At 43.4% G+C, this 20,697-nt stretch overlaps 1 protein-coding gene across 2 annotated transcripts in view; it reads left to right on the top strand.

Annotated features, from left to right (window-relative positions):
* The window catches only part of LOC121279680 (cadherin-related family member 3-like), a 125,769-nt gene that overhangs the window by 31,369 nt on the left and 73,703 nt on the right, over positions 1-20,697 (top strand). For both annotated transcript variants that reach the window (XM_041190908.1, XM_041190907.1), the window contains exons 3-5: positions 1,260-1,462; positions 15,857-16,022; positions 19,547-19,638. In XM_041190908.1, the coding sequence (XP_041046842.1) occupies positions 1,260-1,462; positions 15,857-16,022; positions 19,547-19,638 (461 nt within the window). The remainder of the gene's footprint in view (positions 1-1,259; positions 1,463-15,856; positions 16,023-19,546; positions 19,639-20,697) is intronic.

The raw sequence follows: 20,697 nt of genomic DNA, 5'->3' as shown, positions 1-20,697 counted from the left end.
GATGCTTGCATGTGTGGGCAGGCTAGGAGCCTGACCCCAGTCAGATCACTGTGGCTGCGCCTGATCTGCCTTAGTTGCAGAGGCATGGTCAGTTAATACAGGTGTCCCTAATACTTCTCTTGATTACCTTGCCCCTCCACCTTGTTTGCCTGTGTGCAGGATGCAATGCCAAGGCAGCACTTGAAACCCACCCCACTGACAACGGTCACCTCTGAGGCTGGTCAGCACTTGCTGCTGGACCCCTTCCCCCCCTCAGCAGTCGCCTCCAAGGCTGGCCAGCATTTGCCCCCAGACACCCCCCTGCCCCCTAATCAGTCGCCTCCGGGGCCAGGCATCAGTTTCCCCTGTCCCCCGGCACCCCTGAAGCCTGTAAACAACAGGTGAGCTGTGGAGAACGCTGCTGCTCACTCGCCTCAGTTCCTCCAAAGTCGAGGCCTCCAAGTGCACATTGCCTGCATGCTTTGTGAAACACGTCGGCGTGCTTTCCCACCGATGTGGACAGACGATACGGCGGGGTTCCAAGAGCCTGGCGGGGTAGCCTTTTAATTATATGCTAATGTATTACAATTAGCTCCCCACTGACCGATGGCAGAATTTGTCGGCAGGCTGAGCGGATGATTGTGACCTGCCTTTACGCCATCGTGAAGCAGGTCACGCTATATTTTCCACACATGCCACCTATCACACCCGCCACCCACAGGCTCGGAAAATTTCGCTCATGGGAACATAACCACCTGGAAGTGCCCTTTCGAGCTACTCACCAACCCAACTTGGAAACATATCGCCGTTCCTTCACTGTTGCTGGGTGAAAATCCTAGAACTTTTTCCCTAACAGCACTGTGGGTGTACATACACCACATGAACTGCAGCGGTTCAAGGTGGCAGCTCGCCACCACCTTCAAAAGGGCAATTAGGGATGGGAAATATATGCTGGTCTCGTCAATGACGTTCACATCCTATGAATGAATAAAGATATATTAAGATTGGACTTAATGGTGAAGTTGTGTTAAGCTTTAGTAGAACCATATGATTATAATTTACCTCCAAGGATGGTGGTTGGGGCTGAAGGGTGTGGACAGAAACAATATGGAAATCAATGGTTCAACTGAATCTGTCCATGTTAGTGTTTGTCCAGCACATGAACAATAATCCTAATCCCAAGTACATGAAATTCATGAAAAGGAGAAAAATATATGTTTTTAAATAGAACTGCTTAAATACCAGACACACTTTGATACTTGACTGTTTCCTTCATTCAGGTATTCACAGTGCACCAACTATTTCTGGTGTGAACCCATTGAATATTGGTCTTCAGGAAGATGCAGTAATCCATCATCTACTCACGACAATTACAGTTGCTGTGCCTGCAGGCGATAAGTTAGTTGGTGCTCCAGTAATCATTAATGCTGATCCTGCTAAATATCCATTTCAAATAATTCCAAATGTAACAAATAAATGGGATGTAAGTTTTAGAACACAGAATTTGTTGACTTCCTGTGTGCAGATTACCTTGTAAGAATGCAGAATTTATTGCACAGAGCTGTGTAGCCACCAAACAAGCAAAATCTAAAGTATCTAAAATCCATTTGTATACCTTTACAGTAATTTGTCAAAACTATAAATACTTAAAAATTTGCATTTTGAAAAATTGAAACAGTTTTTTGAATGTTTTTTACTTCATTATGGATATCTTGTACAAATGCTAATGAATTGAAGTTACTAATTTCCACAGGTGGCTGACTCTCAGTCTATTTCTCATTTTGTTTACTCTTGGTACGCAGTATATTCACTCTGTCTGTTTCTCATTTTGTTCACTCTCAGTCTATTTCTCAGTTAGTTCACTTGGTCTGGTTCTCAGTTTGTTCACATTCAGTCTGGTTCTCAGGATATTCACTCTCAATCTGTTTGTCAGTTTGTTCACTCTCAGTCTGGTTCTCAGTATATTCACTCTCATTCCGGTTCTCAGTATATTCACTGAGTATGGTTCTCAGTTTCTTCACTCAATCTGGTTCTCAGTATATTCACTCTCAGTTTTGTTCTCAGTTTGTTCACTCTCAGCTTGGTTCTCAGTATATTCACTCAGTCAGCCTGATTGTCAGTTTGTTCAGTCTCACTCCCCTTCTCAATTCGTTCAGTTTCAGTCTGGTTTTCCATTTGTTCACTCTCAGTCTGCTTCTCAGTTTGTTCACTCTCAGTCTGCTTCTCAGTTTGTTCACTCTCAGTCTGGTTTTCAGTTTGTTCACACTCAATCTGTTTCTCAGTTTGTTCACTCTCAGTCTGGTTCTCAGTTTGTTACTCTCGGCCTGTTTCTCACTTTGTTCACTCAGTCTGTTTCTCCGTTTGTTCACTCTCGGTCTGTTTCTCAGTTTGTTCACACTCAGTCTGGTTATAAAGTTTCTTCACTCTCGTTCTTGTTCTCACTTTGTTTACTCTTGGCCTAATCTCAATTTCTTCAGTCTCAATCTAGTTCTCAGTTTGTTCACTCTTGGCCTGGTTCTCAGTTTGTTCATTCTCAGTCTGACTCTTAGTTTTTTGTCTCTCGGTCTGTTTCTCAGTTTGTTCACTCTCGGTCTAGTTCTCAGTTTGTTCACTCTCAGCCTGGTTCTCAGTTTGTTTATGCTCGGCCTAGTTCTCAATTTCTCCAGTCTCAATCTGGTTCTCAGTTTGTTCACTCTTGGCCTGGTTCTCAGTTTGTTTATACTCGGCCTAGTTCTCGATTTCTCCAGTCTCAATCTGGTTCTCAGTTTGTTCACTCTCAGTTTGGTTCTCAGTTTGTTCATTCTCAGTCTGACTCTTAGTTTTTTGTCTCTTGGTCTGTTTCTCAGTTTGTTCACTCTCGGTCTAGTTCTCAGTTTGTTCACTCTCGGCCTGGTTCTCAGTTTGTTTATACTCGGCCTAGTTCTCGATTTCTCCAGTCTCAATCTGGTTCTCAGTTTGTTCACTCTTGGCCTGGTTCTCAGTTTGTTCAACTACAGTCTGGTTCTCAGTTTGTTCACTCTCAGTCTGGTTCTCAGTTTGTTCACTCTCAGTCTGCTTCACAGTTTGTTCACTCTCAGTCTGGTTCTCAGTTTGTTCACTGTCAGCCTGGTTCACAGTTTGTTCACTCTCAGTCTGATTCTCAGTTTGTTTACTGTCAGCTTGTTTGTTAGTTTGTTCACTCTCAGTCTGGTTCTCGGTTTGTTCAGTCTCACTTCTCTTCTCAATTTGTTCACTCTCAGTCTGGTTTTCCGTTTATTCACTCTCAGTCTGCTTCTCAGTTTGTTCACTCTCGGCCTGGTTTTCAGTTTGTTCACTCTCAGTCTGTTTCTCGGTTTGTTCACTCTTGGTCTGTTTTTCAGTTTGTTCACTCTCAGTCTGGTTCTCAGTTTGTTCACTCTCGGTCTGGTTCTCAGTTTGTTCACTCTCAGTCTGGTTCTCACTTTGTTCAGTCTCAGTCTGGTTTTCAGTTTGTTCGTCCTCAGTCTCGCTCTCAGTTTGTTTACTGTCAGCTTGTTTGTCAGTTTGTTCAGTCTTGGTCTGGTTCTCAGTTTGTTCAGTCTCAGTCTGGTTTTCAGTTTGTTCACTCTCAATCTGTTTCTCAGTTTGTTCACTCTCGGCGTGGTTCGCAGTATATTAACCCTCAGTCTGTTTCTCAGTTAGTTCGCTGGTCTGTTTCTCATTTTGTTCACCTTCATTCTGGTTCTCAGTATATTCACTCTCAGTCTGGTCCTCAGTTTCTTCACTCTCAGTCTGGTTCTCACTTTGTTCAGTCTCAGTCTGTTTCTCAGTATATTCACTCTAGGTCTGGTTCTCAGTTTGTTCACTCTCAGTCTGATTTTCCATTTATTCACTCTCAGTCTGCTTCTCAGTTTCTTCACTCTCAGTCTGGTCCTCAGTTTCTTCACTCTCAGTCTGGTTTTCAGTTTGTTCACTCTCAGTCTGTTTCTCAGTTTGTTCACTCTCGGTCTGTTTTTCAGTTTGTTCACTCTCAGTCTGGTTCTCAGTTTGTTCACTCTCAGTCTGGTCCTCAGTTTGTTCATTCTCAGCCTCGTTCTCACTTTGTTCACTCTCAGTCTGGTTTTCAGTTTGTTCACCCTCAGTCTCGCTCTCAGTTTGTTTACTGTCAGCTTGTTTGTCAGTTTGTTCAGTCTTGGTCTGGTTCTCAGTTAGTTCAGTCTCACTCCTCTTCTCAATTTGTTCACTCTCAGTCTGGTTTTCCGTTTATTCGCTCTCAGTCTGCTTCTCAGTTTGTTCACTCTCAGTCTGCTTCTCAGTTTGTTCACTCTCGGCCTGGTTTTCAGTTTGTTCACTCAGTCTGTTTCTCGGTTTGTTCACTCTTGGTCTGTTTTTCAGTTTGTTCACTCTCAGTCTGGTTCTCAGTTTGTTCACTCTCGGTCTGTTTCTCAGTTTGTTCACTCTCAGTCTGGTTCTCACTTTGTTCAGTCTCAGTCTGGTTTTCAGTTTGTTCGTCCTCAGTCTCGCTCTCAGTTTGTTTACTGTCAGCTTGTTTGTCAGTTTGTTCAGTCTTGGTCTGGTTCTCAGTTTGTTCAGTCTCAGTCTGGTTCTCAGTTTGTTCATTCTCAGTGGTCCTCAGTTTGTTCAGTCTCAGTCTGGTTTTCAGTTTGTTCACTCTCAATCTGTTTCTCAGTTTGTTCACTCTCGGCGTGGTTCGCAGTATATTAACCCTCAGTCTGTTTCTCAGTTAGTTCGCTGGTCTGTTTCTCATTTTGTTCACCTTCATTCTGGTTCTCAGTATATTCACTCTCAGTCTGGTCCTCAGTTTCTTCACTCTCAGTCTGGTTCTCACTTTGTTCAGTCTCAGTCTGTTTCTCAGTTTATTCACTCTAGGTCTGGTTCTCAGTTTGTTCAGCCACAGTCTGTTTCTCAGTATGTTCACTCTCGGCCTGGTTCTGAGTTTGTTTTCTCTCAGTCTGGATTTCAGTTTGTTCACTCTGTGCCTGGTTCTCACTTTGTTCAGTATCTGTCTGTTTCTCAGTTTGTTAACTCTCAGTGTGGTTCTCAGTTTGTTCACTCAAGGCCTGGTTCGCATTATATTTACTCTCAGTCTGCTTCTCAGTTATTTCATTTGGTCTGGTTCTCAGTTTGCTCACTCTCAGTCCGGTTCTCAGTTTCTTCACTGTGAACTGTTTGTTCACTGTCGTTCTGTTTGTCAGTTTGTTCAGTCTCAGTCTGGTCCTCAGCTTGTTTACTCTCAGTCTGGTCCTCAGTTTCTTCACTCTCAGTCTGGTTCTCAGTTTGTTCACTCTCAATCTGTTTCTCAGTTTGTTCACTCTCAGTCTGGTCCTCAGTTTCTTCACTCTCAGTCTGCTCCTCAGTTTCTTCAGTCTCAGTCTGTTTCTCAGTTTGTTCATTCTTGGCGTGGTTCGCAGTATATTAACCCTTAGTCTGTTTCTCAGTTAGTTCACTGGTCTGGTTCTCAGTTTGTTCACCTTCATTCTGGTTCTCAGTATATTCATTCTCAGTCTGGTTTTCAGTTTGTTCAGTATCAGTCTGTTTCTCTGTTAGTTCACTCTTGGCGTGGTACGCAGTATATTAACCCTTAGTCTGTTTCTCAGTTAGTTCACTGGTCTGGTTCTCAGTATATTCATTCTCAGTCTGGTTTTCAGATTGTTCAGTATCAGTCTGTTTCTCAGTTTGTTCACTCTCGGCCTGGTTCACAGTATATTAACTCTCAGTCTGTTTCTCAGTATATTTACTCTCAGTCTAGTTCTCAGTTTGTTCGCTCTCAGTCTGGTTCTCAGTACATTCACTCGTAGTCTGGTTCTCAGTTTGTTCATATTCAGTCTGCTTCTTAGGATATTCACTCTCGGTCTGGTCCTCAGTTTCTTCACTCTCAGTCTGGTTCTCACTTTGTTCAGTCTCAGTCTGTTTCTCAGTTTGTTCACTCTCAGTCTGGTTCTCAGTTTGTTCAGTCTCAGTCTGGTTCTCAGTTGACAAGGGTGTTGCTGTTGTTATCTGGCGCACTGACCTCTACCTCGCGGAGGCTGAGCGTCAACTCGCAGACATTTCCTCCTACCTCTCCCTGGACCATAACCCCACCACTGAACATCAAGCCATTGTTTCCAGGACTGTCACTGACCTCATTTCCTCTGGGGATCTTCCTCCCACAGCTTCCAACCTGATAGTCGCCCAACCTCGGACGGCCCGCTTCCACCTCCTACCCAAAATCCACAAACAGAACTGTCCCGGTAGACCGATCGTGTCAGCTTGCTCCTGCCCCACAGAACTCATTTCTCGTTATCTTGACTCCCTTCTCTCTCCCCTTGTCCAGTCCTTTCCCACCTACATCCGTGATTCCTCTGACATCTTACGTCACATCAACAATTTCCAGTTCCCTGGCCCCAACCGCTTCCTCTTCACCATGGACGTCCAATCCCTCTACACCTCCATCCCCCATCAGGATGGTCTGAGGGCCCTTAGCTTCTTCCTTGAACAGAGGCCCGAACAATCCCCATCCACCACTACTCTCCTCCGTCTGGCTGAACTTGTTCTCACACTGAACAATTTCTCTTTCAACTCCTCTCACTTGCTCCAAATAAAAGGTGTGGCTATGGGTACCCGCATGGGCCCCAGCTATGCCTGTGTCTTTATGGGGTATGTGGAACATTCCTTGTTCCAGTCCTACTCCAGCCCCCTTCCACAACTCTTTCTCCGGTACATCGATGATTACTTCGGTGCTGCTTCATGCTCTCGTCAGGACTTGGAAAAATTTATTAATTTTGCTTCCAATCTCCACCCCTCCATCATTTTCACGTGGTCCATCTCTGACACTTCCCTTCCCTTCCTTGACCTCTCTGTCTCAATCTCTGGTGATAGACTGTCCACCAATATCCATTACAAACCTACCGACTCCCACAGCTACCTTGACTACAGCTCCTCACACCCCACTTCCTGTAAGGACTCCAGCCCATTCTCTCAGTTCCTTCACCTCCGTCGCATCTGTTCCGATGATGCTACCTTCAAAAACAGTTCCTCTGACATGTCCTCCTTCTTCCTTAACCGAGGTTTTCCACCCACGGTCGTTGACAGGGCCCTCAATCGTGTCCGGCCCATCTCCTGCACATCCGCCCTCACGCCTTCTCCTCCCTCCCAGAAACATGATAGGGTCCCCCTTGTCCTCACTTATCACCCCACCAACATCCACATTCAAAGGATCATCCTCTGCCATTTCCGCCAACTCCAGCATAACGCCACCACCAAACACATCTTCCCTTCACCCCCCCTATCGGCATTCCGTAGGGATCGTTCACTCCGGGACACCCTGGTCCACTCCTCCATCACCCCCTACTCCTCAACCCCCTCCTATGGCACCACCCCATGCCCACGCAAAAGATGTAACGCTTGCCCCTTCACTTCCTCTCTCCTCACCGTCCAAGGGCCCAAACACTCCTTTTAATGAAGCAGCATTTCACTTGCATTTTCCCCCAACTTAGTCTACTGCATTCGTTGCTCCCAATGTGGTCTCCCCTACATTGGAGAGACCAAACGTAAACTGTGCGACCGCTTTGCAGAACACCTGCGGTCTGTCCGCAAGAATGACCCAAACCTCCCTGTCGCTTGCTATTTTAACACTCCACCCTGCTCTCTTGCCCACATGTCTGTCCTTGGCTTGCTGCATTGTTCCAGTGAAGCCCAAAGCAAACTGGAGGAACAACACCTCATCTTCCGACTAGGCACTTTACAGCCTTCCGGACTGAATATTGAATTCAACAACTTTAGGTCTTGAGCTCCCTCCTCCATCCCCACCTCCTTTCTGTTTTTTCCCCCTTCCTTTTGTTTTTACCAATAAATTATATAGATTTTTCTTTTCCCACCTATTTCCATTATTTTTAAATATTTTTAAATCTTTTATGCTCTCCCCACCCCTACTAGAACTATACCTTGAGTGGCCTACCATCCATTCTTAATTAGCACATTCGTTTAGATAATATCACCAACTTTAACACCTATGTGTTCTTTTGTTCTGTTGTCTGTGACATCTTTTGATGATCTGCTTCTATCAATGCTTGTATGTCCCTACAACCACACCAACCCCCTCCACTTCTCTCCCCCCACCCAAACCTCCCCCCCCCCCCCCCACCCAAGCACCTTAAACCAGCTTATATTTCACCCCTTCCTTGGATTCACTCAGTTCTGTTGAAGGGTCATGAGGACTCGAAACGTCAACTCTTTTCTTCTCCGCCGATGCTGCCAGACCTGCTGAGTTTTTCCAGGTAATTCTGTTTTTGTTTTGGATTTCCAGCATCCGCAGTTTTTTTGTTTTTATCTTTGGTTCTCAGTTTGTTCACTCTAGGTCTGGTTCTCAGTTTGTTCAGTCTCTGTCTGTTTCTCAGTTTGTTCACTCAAGGCCTGGCTCACAGTATATTTACTCTCAGTCTGCTTCTTAGATGTTTCATTCGGTCTGGTTCTCAGTTTGCTCACTCTCAGTCCGGTTCTCAGTATATTCATTCTCAGTCTGGTTCTCAGTTTGTTCAGTCTCAGTCTGGTTCTCAGTTTGTTCAGTCACAGTCTGTTTCTCAGTTAGTTCTCTCTCGGCGTGGTTTGCAGTATATTAACCCTCAGACTGTTTCTCAGTTAGTTCACTGGTCTGGTTCTCAGTTTGTTCACCTTCATTCTGGTTCTCAGCATATTCATTCTCAGTCTGGTTCTCAGTTTGTTCAGTATCAGTCTGTTTCTCAGTTTGTTCACTCTCGGCCTGAGAGTGAACAAACAAGCAGTGATAGAAGCAGATCATCAAAAGATGTCAACAACAATAGTACAAAAGAACATAGGTGTTAAAGTTAAAGTTGGTGATATTATCTAAACGAATGTGCTAACTAAGAATGGATGGTAGGGCACTCAAGGTATAGCTCTAGTGGGGATTTTTTTTTAATGATCTGCTTCTATCACTGCTTGTTTGTCTCTACAACCACACCACCCCCCTCCACCTCTCTCTCTCTCTCTCTCTATCCGTCCCCCACACACACACCTTAAACCAGCTTATATTTCAGTTTGTTCACCTTCATTCTGGTTCTCAGTATATTCATTCTCAGTCTGGTTTTCAGTTTGTTCAGTCTCAGTCTGTTTCTCAGTTTGTTCACTCTCGGCGTGGTTCGCAGTACATTAACCCTCAGTCAGTTTCTCAGTTAGTTCACTGGTCTGGTTCTCAGTATATTCATTCTCAGTCTGGTTTTCAGATTGTTCAGTATCAGTCTGTTTCTCAGTTTGTTCACTGTTAGCCTGGTTCGCAGTATATTAACTCTCAGTCTGTTTCTCAGTATATTCAGTCTCAGTCTGGTTCTCAGTTTGTTCACTCTCAGTCTGGTTCTCAGTTTGTTCACTCTCAGTCTGTTTCTCAGTATATTCACTCTCAGTCTGGTTCTCAGTTTGTTCACTCTCAGTCTGGTTCTCAGTTTGTTCACTCTCAGTCTGGTTCTCAGTACATTCACTCAGTCTGGTTCTCAGTTTGTTCACATTCAGTCCGGTTCTTAGGATATTCACACTCAGTCTGGTTCTAAGTTTGTTCACTCTCAGCTTGGTTCTCAGTATATTCACTCAGTCAGCCTGATTGTCAGTTTGTTCAGTCTCACTCCCCTTCTCAATTTGTTCAGTTTCAGTCTGGTTTTCCATTTGTTCACTCTCAGTCTGCTTCTCAGTTTGTTCACTCTCAGTCTGGTCCTCAGTTTGTTCACTTTCAGCCTGGTTTTCAGTTTGTTCACTCTCAATCTGTTTCTCAGTTTGTTCACTCTCAGTCTGGTTCTCAGTTTGTTACTCTCGGCCTGTTTCTCACTTTGTTCACTGTCAGTCTGGTTCTCCGTTTGTTCACTCTCGGTCTGTTTCTCAGTTTATTCACTCTCAGTCTGCTTGTCAGTTTGTTCACACTCAGTCTGGTTATAAAGTTTCTTTACTCTCGTTCTGGTTCTCAGTTTGTTTACTCTTGGCCTAATCTCAATTTCTTCAGTCTCAATCTGGTTCTCAGTTTGTTCACTCTTGGCCTGGTTCTCAGTTTGTTCAACCTCAGTCTGGTTCTCAGTTTCTTCACTCTCAGTCTGGTTCTCAGTTTGTTCATTCTCAGTCTGACTCTTAGTTTTTTGTCTCTCGGTCTATTTCTCAGTTTGTTCACTCTCGGTCTAGTTCTCAGTTTGTTCACTCTCAGCCTGGTTCTCAGTTTGTTTATGCTCGGCCTAGTTCTCAATTTCTTCAGTCTCAATCTGGTTCACAGTTTGTTCACTCTTGGCCTGGTTCTCAGTTTGTTCACTCTCAGTCTGGTTCTCAGTTTGTTCACTCTCAGTCTGCTTCACAGTTTGTTCACTCTCAGTCTGGTTCTCAGTTTGTTCACTCTCAGTCTGATTCTCAGTTTGTTTACTGTCAGATTGTTTGTTAGTTTGTTCACTCTCAGTCTGGTTCTCAGTTTGTTCACTCTCAGCCTGGTTCACAATTTGTTCACTCTCAGTCTGATTCTCAGTTTGTTTACTGTCAGATTGTTTGTTAGTTTGTTCAATCTCAGTCTGGTTCTCAGTTAGTTCAGTCTCACTCCTCTTCTCAATTTGTTCACTCTCAGTCTGGTTTTCCGTTTATTCACTCTCAGTCTGCTTCTCAGTTTGTTCACTCTCAGTCTGGTCCTCAGTTTCTTCACTCTGTCTGTTTCTCAGTTTGTTCACGCTAGGTCTGGTTCTCAGTTTGTTCAGCCACAGGCTGTTTCTCAGTGTGTTCACTCTCAGCTTGGTTCTCAGTATATTCACTCAGTCAGCCTGATTGTCAGTTTGTTCAGTCTCACTCCCCTTCTCAATTCGTTCAGTTTCAGTCTGGTTTTCCATTTGTTCACTCTCAGTCTGCTTCTCAGTTTGTTCACTCTCAGTCTGGTCCTCAGTTTGTTCACTCTCAGTCTGGTTTTCAGTTTGTTCACTCTCAATCTGTTTCTCAGTTTGTTCACTCTCAGTCTGGTTCTCAGTTTGTTACTCTCGGCCTGTTTCTCACTTTGTTCACTCTCAGTCTGGTTCTCCGTTTGTTCACTCTCGGTCTGTTTCTCAGTTTATTCACTCTAAGTCTGCTTGTCAGTTTGTTCAACCTCAGTCTGGGTCTCAGTTTCTTCACTCTCAGTCTGGTTCTCAGTTTGTTCATTCTCAGTCTGACTCTTAGTTTTTTGTCTCTCGGTCTATTTCTCAGTTTGTTCACTCTCGGTCTAGTTCTCAGTTTGTTCACTCTCGGCCTGGTTCTCAGTTTGTTTATGCTCGGCCTAGTTCTCAATTTCTTCAGTCTCAGTCTGGTTCACAGTTTGTTCGCTCTTGGCCTGGTTCTCAGTTTGTTCACTCTCAGTCTGGTTCTCAGTTTGTTCACTCTCAGTCTGCTTCACAGTTTGTTCACTCTCAGTCTGGTTCTCAGTTTGTTCACTCTCAGTCTGGTTCTCAGTTTGTTCACTCTCAGTCTGGTCCTCAGTTTCTTCACTCTCAGTCTGTTTCTCAGTTTGTTCACTCTCAGTCTGTTTCTCAGTTTCTTCACTCTCAGTCTGTTTCTCAGTTTGTTCACGCTAGGTCTGGTTCTCAGTTTGTTCAGCCACAGTCTGTTTCTCAGTGTGTTCACTCTCAGCCTGGTTCTCAGTATATTCACTCAGTCAGCCTGATTGTCAGTTTGTTCAGTCTCACTCCCCTTCACAATTCGTTCAGTTTCAGTCTGGTTTTCCATTTGTTCACTCTCAGTCTGCTTCTCAGTTTGTTCACTCTCAGTCTGGTTCACAATTTGTTCACTCTCAGTCTGATTCTCAGTTTGTTTACTGTCAGATTGTTTGTTAGTTTGTTCAGCCTCAGTCTGGTTCTCAGTTTGTTCAGTCTCACTCCCCTTCTCAATTTATTCCGTTTCAGTCTGGTTTTCCGTTTATTCACTCTCAGTCTGCTTCTCATTTTGTTCACTCTCAGTCTGGTCCTCAGTTTGTTCACTCTCAGTCTGTTTCTCAGTTTGTTCACTTTCAGTCTGGTTTTCAGTTTGTTCAGTCTCAATCTGGTTCTCAGTTTGTTCACTCTAGGTCTGGTTCTCAGTTTGATCAGCCACAGGTTGTTTCTCAGTTTGTTCATTCTCGGCCTGGTTCTCAGTTTGTTTTCCCTCAGCCTGGTTCTCAGTTTGTTCAGTCTCTGTCCGCTTCTCAGTTTGTTCACTCTCCGTGTGGTTCTCAGTTTGTTCAGTCTCTGTCTGCTTCTCAGTTTGTTCACTCTCCGTGTGGTTCTCAGTTTGTTCACTCAAGGCCTGGTTCGCAGTATATTTACTCTCAGTCTGCTTCTCAGTTGTTTCATTCGGTCTGGTTCTCAGTTTGCTCACTCTCAGTCTGGTCCTCAGTTTGTTCACTCTCAGTCTGTTTCTCAGTTTGTTCACTTTCAGTCTGGTTTTCAGTTTGTTCAGTCTCAATCTGGTTCTCAGTTTGTTCACTCTAGGTCTGGTTCTCAGTTTGATCAGCCACAGGTTGTTTCTCAGTTTGTTCATTCTCGGCCTGGTTCTCAGTTTGTTTTCTCTCAGCCTGGTTCTCAGTTTGTTCAGTCTCTGTCTGCTTCTCAGTTTGTTCACTCTCCGTGTGGTTCTCAGTTTGTTCAGTCTCTGTCTGCTTCTCAGTTTGTTCACTCTCCGTGTGGTTCTCAGTTTGTTCACTCAAGGCCTGGTTCGCAGTATATTTACTCTCAGTCTGCTTCTCAGTTGTTTCATTCGGTCTGGTTCTCAGTTTGCTCACTCTCAGTCTGGTTCTCAGTATATTCAATCATAGCCTGGTTCTCAATTTGTTCACTCTTGGCCTGGTTCCCAATTTGTTCACTCTAGGTCTGGTTCTCAGTTTGTTCATCCTCAGACTGGTTCTCAGTTCGTTCAGCTTCAGTTTGATTCTCAGATTGTTCACTCTCAGCCTGGTTCTCAGTTTGTTCACTCTCGGTCTGGTTCTCAGTTTGTTCACTCTCGGTCTGGTTCTCAGTTTGTTCACTCTCGGTCTGGTTCTCAGTTTGTTCACTCTCGGTCTGGTTCTCAGTTTGTTCACTCTCGGTCTGGTTCTCAGTTTGTTCACTCTCGGTCTGGTTCTCAGTTTGTTCACTCTCGGTCTGGTTCTCAGTTTGTTCACTCTCGGTCTGGTTCTCAGTTTGTTCACTCTCGGTCTGGTTCTCAGTTTGTTCACTCTCGGTCTGGTTCTCAGTTTGTTCACTCTCGGTCTGGTTCTCAGTTTGTTCACTCTCGGTCTGGTTCTCAGTTTGTTCACTCTTGGTCTGGTTCTCAGTTTGTTCACTCTCGGTCTGGTTCTTAGTTTGTTCACTCTCGGTCTGGTTCTCAGTTTGTTCACTCTCGGTCTGGTTCTCAGTTTGTTCACTCTCGGTCTGGTTCTCAGTTTGTTCACTCTCGGTCTGGTTCTCAGTTTGTTCACTCTCGGTCTGGTTCTCAGATTGTTCACTCTCGGTCTGGTTCTCAGTTTGTTCAGTCTCAGCCTGGTTCTCAGTTTGTTCAGTCTTCAGTCTGGCCCTCAGTTTGTTCACTCTCGGTCTGAATTTCAGTTTGTACTCTCTCCACCTGGTTCTCAGTTTGTTCACTCTCGGTCTGAATTTCAGTTTGTACTCTCTCCACCTGGTTCTCAGTTTGTTCACTCTCGGCCTGGTTCTCAGTTTGTTCATTCTCAGTCTGTTTCTCAGTTTGTTGTCTCTCGGTCTGTTTCTCATTTTGTTCACTCTTGGTCTGGTTCTCTGTTGGTTCACTCTCAGTCTGGTTCTCAGTTTGTTTGCTCTCAGTCTGATTCTTAGTTTGTTCACTCTCAGTCTGGTTCTCAGTTTGTTCAACCTCCGTCTGGTTCTCAGTTTTTTCACTCTCAATCTGTTTCTCAGTTTTTTCACTCTCCGTCTGTTTCTCAGTTTATTCGCTCTCAGTCTCTTCTCAGTTTGTTCACTCTCGGTCTGTTTCTCAGTTTGTTCACACTCAGTCTCGCTGTCAGTTTGTTCACTTGCAGCCTGTTTGTCAGTCTGTTCACTCTCAGTCTTGCTGTCAGTTTGTTCACTTGCAGCCTGTTTGTCAGTTTGTTCAATCTCAGTCTTGTTCTCAGTTTGTTCAGTCTCATTCCCCTTTGCAGTTTGTTCAGTTTCAGTCTGGTTTTCCGTTTATTCACTCTCAGTCTTGTTCTCCTTTTTCTCACTCAGTCTGGTTTGTATTTGCTGAGTCTCAGTCTGATACGCAGGTTGTTTATGCTTGTCATCTCTGGTTTGACATATTGCTGGAGATGGAATCACATGGCTTTGACTGCAGTTTTCCCATGTTGTTACATTTTCCTTCATTGGTGTATTAGCATCACCACAGTTCAAATAAGATGCTTGACTTTCTGTTTTATATTGAGGAAAATAACATAGCTTAAAACTCAATAAACACAGAAGTATAGAAATAGTTAAGGATCAGGAATGTTTAAACAATAACTATTTCTTTGACGTTCCATAGTATTGACCGCAATGGGAAGCACCAACTAATTACTCTGATTCAACAAAAATATCACTGCTATGAATAACTTATAACTAAATTTTCCATGCAATATTATGACTTTATACAATACACAGCAAGATATATAAATGATAAATAAAAATTGAAGCAAAAGCTAATTCAATTCACTGACTTCCCTAGCCCACCGCTATAGCCCAGCTTCAGCGAAGTGAGGCTCAGTCCTCAGGGAGCCGCACCAAAGCTGTCTGAATCTTGTAATGAAATTCTACAGTACACAACACAGGCATCCCCCATCCAGCCTGGAATCTGATCATGTAGGATGAAGAATAGGACCTCCGTGCTCTGAGATCAGCAAGAGGAAGCCCATTGCCTAGGAGGGTACCCCCTATCACCACCCACCACCCCCCCAACCCCCGGGTTGATGCTCAGACCTACTTGGTCATGTGGCCTCTTCTCCAGCATTTCCTGCCTGACCAGAAGCCAAGCCTATCAATCAGGCTTATTTCTGGGTGGGGAACCTCTCAGTGTTGTCAGGCAAACATTGTGGAGTTAAAACTACAGGGGAACCCCGATCTCTGGGTTTTCTGTGCGCCACCAGGCCCTCCACAACTTCCGGTAATCTGAAAATTTGAGAAGTTAAAATCTCTTCCTGTGGGTCATATAGTGGAGGAATTGGGATCAAGCATCAGAGAGTATACAGACTGGCACTGACAACCGGAGAGTAAGCAAACTGAGACTGGGAGTCTAACTTTCCCTTGGGAGCTTGGAATTTGGAGTTAGGACCTGAGTCTGATTCACATTTCTGTACTGGTCTTCAAGCTACTGTGGTGTGTGGTTTTGAGGTCCTGATATCCTTAAATGGCCTGGAGTTGGGTCTGCCACCTAATTAGGCAGACCTGGAAAATGGCAGAGGGTGGAAACAGAGGTGGGTTTCTGGCTGCAATGCTTGGGAGCCTATTTGTTTGCAGTCATGCCTCCATTCCCATTTGATTCAGGATGGAAATATTCCGGCCTGAAGGTCAGAGAATGGAAGAATTGAGATTGACGGTCAGAGAATGGAAGAATTGGGATTGACGGTCAGAGAATGGAGGAATTGGGATTGATGGTCAGAGAATGGAGGAATTGATATTGACGGTCAGAGAATGGAAGAACTGGGATTGACGGTCAGAGAATGGAGGAATTGGGATTGATGGTCAGAAAATGGAGGAATTGGGATTGATGGTCAGAAAATGGAGGAATTGGGATTGACGGTCAGAAAATGGAGGAATTAGGATTGACGGTCAGAGAATGGAGGAATTGGGATTGATGGTCAGAGAGTAGTAAAACTGGCACTGAGGCCTGGATTTTTGCTCCCCGGTTGGGGCCGCAGAGTCGGGTCAGAGTTTTAATTTGCAGGTTTAAATATTGATTTACTTGATATGCTTTTGCTTTTTAATAGCTAGTAACAACCAGCAGTCCAAAGTTGGATTTTGAAAGCATTCCACGCTACACACTTCAACTGCTTGTAACAGATGAGAAAGGCAGCTCTGCTTCTCAGACCATCATAATAAAGATCCTTGATGTAAATGAGCCACCCATCTTTCTGGGAACTTTGGCTAAGCAAGGTATATATTTATTTCTAAGTATTTCTGGCAAATCTATCCAACCAACAAAGGTGTCCAGTTTAAGAAGATATATGTTACAATGGTTTGGAATTCACTGCAATGGTGGTGTCAGTGAAAAGCACCATAAATTAAATGAAATTGTGTTCCCCAATACTCCGAAGGTGAATTTACGCCACAAGTAGTTAAAATACAGTGCAGCCGGTAAGAATAAAATGACTAGTGTCTGATAAACATTCAAAGATATCGTGGCCTGACACAGAATGAAACAGCAGGTTATTTAACAGGGATGTGTTTAGGAGCAATGGCTCTGATCCGATAACATGGGGATGAGCTGCTGTCTGTATGGACCAAACAGTCAGTCTGGATTAATTTGATTGATGAGATTGTATCAATATATAAATCACATTAAGAAGGAACTCATATGTAGAGGGTTATCTCCTGAACTGTGTGCAATCCCTGGCTACATTTCTTTACCAGTTGCAATCCAATGAGTCACATTAGCATGAGTTCAATAAATATTACCATAAAAATGATCTTCGTTGGCAGAAAACCAGATCCTGTCTGGCTATCAAAATGCTTATTCTATTGCTCAATTGAGGTTTAAGATTCCAATTAAGTTCCTAGAACAAGTTTAACCCTCAGGCAACCTGCTGAGCGATTGAATACTGATTCGGAGTCCTACAGCACCATTCTGCAATGGTGGTCTAAGTGGCTGTGGTGATCACAGGAATGTAATTCCTGTAAATTCAATCTTGCCATTTGATTTTAATGGGACGGAGTTATGATAATGAGTTGTTCAATTTGTTGGCAAGGGTCTCTGAATCAGTGTACAAGTCCCAGGAAATTATGTTGCAGAGTTGGTAATGGCATAAACGACTCACATCATCAATTCCTGGAATTTCCTTGCCACATTAATGACATGTACTGCAGATGCAAGATTACTTTTCTGCAAATTCAAGCCAGATATTTTGTTGTAGGAACTTAATTTATATATGAACCCAAAATGGTATTTTGGAACAAAAAATGTTCCACTCGCTATTGATGTATTAATCCTTAGACTCCATGCTATTTAAAAACATAACATTACTGTAGTTTACTTAATTTGAGTCCAAAACCTGCGTTTTCATTCCAGCTCTGTTTAATTCACTAGCCATTTCAAATTTTCCACTCCTAAAATTTGTGATAATTATAGTAGTTGCCAAGGGAACTCAAAGGTCCCCCACTGCAGCTGATTGAGAGGCTCCAGCTCTGTTTCCTACAGGTTGATTTGTATAAAAATTGATTGCGCAGGTCTGCCTGAGATTCTATTTTTCCTGTATTTGCTAATTACAGTGAAATAACAAGTCATTCTTATGCTTCCATTTTTGATTTTGCTACAAATAATGACCAAAAGAAATTGTCCTTCAGAATTGTTTTCTTTGACACAAATGTGAAAGATGAATGTCGGGGTTGTGTTCAAAGCGGGACTTAATACTTCTGCGTGAGAGCAGAACTCAAGCTTACGTAATATCTGCACTATACATACACACAAAAGTTATTTGAAGGAAAAGCTAAAGCAATTCAAAATTGGAACCGTTTAAAAATAATCTTCAGTCAAATCTTCACAATTGTCTCACATTTGAATGAATTTTCTCATAAAGATTTTTAATGTAATTTAAGTATAAGAACATAAGAACAAGAGTAGGCCATTTATTCCCTGAAGCCTGTTCCTCCATTTCATCACATCATGACTTTGCTCTATATCCCTTAATGCCCTTACCTAACAGAAATACTTGAACATTAATGAAAAGGTAACACCAATTAAATCAGCTATTTATCATTTTGCTAAAACAAGGATGCCGCCAATAAAACTGGCTCAAGAGGCCCAGTGATGCCAAGATGAATTTATGTGCAGTGATTTGCTGCACTCTTTATTTACATTATGGGCAGAATCTTCTGTTTGGCGAGTGGGGGCGGGGCATAAAATGACGCGGGGTAGCGTCAGGCGTGCGTCCCGGCATCACCCCACGTCATTTACATTCCCAGGTTGGCAGGCGCACAGCTGACTCAGCTGCACGCCCGCCAACCTGTCAATGGCCTATTAAAGCCATTAAAAAACTAGTTAAAACCATTAATGGACCTGCCCGTACAACCTTAAGGTTGGCGGGCAGGCTGGGAGCACTGGTGGGCTTCAGAAAAAGCATGAAACCTCATCCACGGGTGGGATGGGGTTTCATGAGGGATTTTGAAATTTCAGAGTGTGTTAAAATAAAAGTTATGGACATGTCCCACCTCATGTGACAGTGTCCCATGAGGGGACATGGCAGTAAAATTTTTTGCTCATCATTACTTAAAGTGTCAAGTTTGAGCTGATCTCCCTGAGGCATCACTTTGCCATCTGTGTGCTCTTTCACGTGCACACGCGAAAGAGCACACTCCTGGCTCAGGGAATCCCCCCAGCCTGCGCAGGGAGCGCACAGCACGTCCTGGTGCATGTCACAATTGGCGGACCTTAATTGGCCTGCCCACATAAAATGGCGGCGCGTCCCCAATTGGGTGCGCCGATCGGGAATCCGTCCAACCACGCCCGCTCCTGCACATCCCCCTGACGGGGGGAAAATGTTGCCCTATCTAAAGAAAACAAAAATTAAATGAGTGTTGTAAAAGATTTCACCGAAAATGCCTGAACGTATATGTAAGGGGCAATGTTGTTGGTCTTTGAGTGGGGCATTTGCTAAATGGAATTGCAGGCCAGAGAGTGGGTTATAATGGTATCTGATCCTGTAAACCATCCACTCATCAATGTTTCATACCATGATCATAAATTTGCAAAATTAACCCTGTAAAGTACTTAACAGAAAAGCATTAAGACAATAAAAGTATCTCAGTCAGGTTATTAGGCAAATTATCAAGTGGAAGCCACGTAACACCCACACAGGACAATGATTTACACCAGGTGGCTTTTGTATGCCTCCTAGCAACGGTTTACAAAGTGGTGTTGGTGGTGGCTGGGAGCAGTTCACCTGCCCATTAACTCGGCTTGAGAATAATGTATAGCAGTGTAGGACTTGATAGTGGAAATGAGGAATGGGGAAAATTATAAACAATTTTATTTTAGTCAATTACATAAATATTACATAACATAGTTCATTTGAAATCAGAAATAATTTTTGAGACCAAAGTAACAAAATAACTCCACATTAAGCAGTTCTCAGTGCAGTAACCAAAACAGTTTCTGGAAAATCTGGATATTGATCAACTCCCCCTTTTCAATGCCTCACACATTCATTTCAAAAACCAAATGCAAGCGCATTAAGCATTTGCCTTTTATTATCTCACAGGGTAATTTCCAGCTACCTTTTACAAACTAGGAAGCCATAACTGACAGTTTAGGAGGATTGTTTCCATGCATTAACAGTATGGAAATGGTTAACATATTTTGTAAAGAACCTATTTATGATTTTGTCACACAGAAAATATCTTCCCCGTGTTATTAAAAAGGGAGGACTGTGTGTTTCTGAGCTTTGAAACTATCTATTTTGCAGGTGCTGAAGTTTATATTGCAGAAAATACTGCTGTCAATACTGTAATATATAAAGTTGCAGCAAAGGATCCAGACAAAAATGATGTGTTAAAGGTAAGTCAGCATATTGTTCATTAATAAAATGTTTCAAGGTGATGGCTGCGAGCACTGAGGAGCTTTCCCAAGTTAAGGAAGTGTCAAAACAAAAACAAAAACAGAATTACCTGGAAAAACTCAGCAGGTCTGGCAGCATCGGCGGAGAAGAAAAGAGTTGACGTTTCGAGTCCTCATGACCCTTCGACAGAACTTGAGTTCGAGTCCAAAAAAGAGTTGAAATATAAGCTGGTTTAAGGTGTGTGTGTGGGGGGCGGAGAGAGAGAGAGAGAGAGAGAGGTGGAGGGGGGTGGTGTGGTTGTAGGGACAAACAAGCAGTGATAGAAGCAGGTCATCAAAAGATGTCAACAACAATAGTACAAAAGAACATAGGTGTTAAAGTTAAAGTTGGTGATATTATCTAAACGAATGTGCTAATTAAGAATGGATGGTAGGGCACTCAAGGTATAGCTCTAGTGGGGGTGTTTTTTAATGATCTGCTTCTATCACTGCTTGTTTGTCCCTACAACCACACCACCCCCCTCCACCTCTCTCTCTCTCTCTCTCTATCCGTCCCCCACACACACACCTTAAACCAGCTTATATTTCAACTCTTTCTCGGACTTGAACTCAAGTTCTGTCGAAGGGTCATGAGGACTCGAAACGTCAACTCTTTTCTTCTCCGCCGATGCTGCCAGACCTGCTGAGTTTTTCCAGGTAATTCTGTTTTTGTTTTTGTTTTGGATTTCCAGCATCCGCAGTTTTTTTGTTTTTATTATTATTAAGGAAGTGTCAGCCTCGCAGATCCCTGTTGTAGTGGCTTATCTCCAACCAAAAGAAGCAAATTTCCTATTGCACCAATGTTACAATTTCACCAACCACCTCACCTATTCCTGTTCGAATGAGGCACTGAATTATTGCGACATTCAGAATAGCTTTGTGCTATGAACCTCTGTTTGCCAGGAAACAGGCTGAAACCATCCAAAGCTATTTCTTTTGGGACCTTCACATTGAGCATAAAGAGAAGAATTTCTGGACAGCTGACCAGGCTCGATTCAAGCCAAGGTTCCCAGAGGTAAA

Source organism: Carcharodon carcharias, chromosome 7, assembly GCF_017639515.1.
Source record: "Carcharodon carcharias isolate sCarCar2 chromosome 7, sCarCar2.pri, whole genome shotgun sequence".
NCBI lineage: Eukaryota > Metazoa > Chordata > Chondrichthyes > Lamniformes > Lamnidae > Carcharodon > Carcharodon carcharias.
Note: the sequence above shows the minus strand (reverse complement) of the source record. Positions and strands in the feature narration are given on the sequence as shown.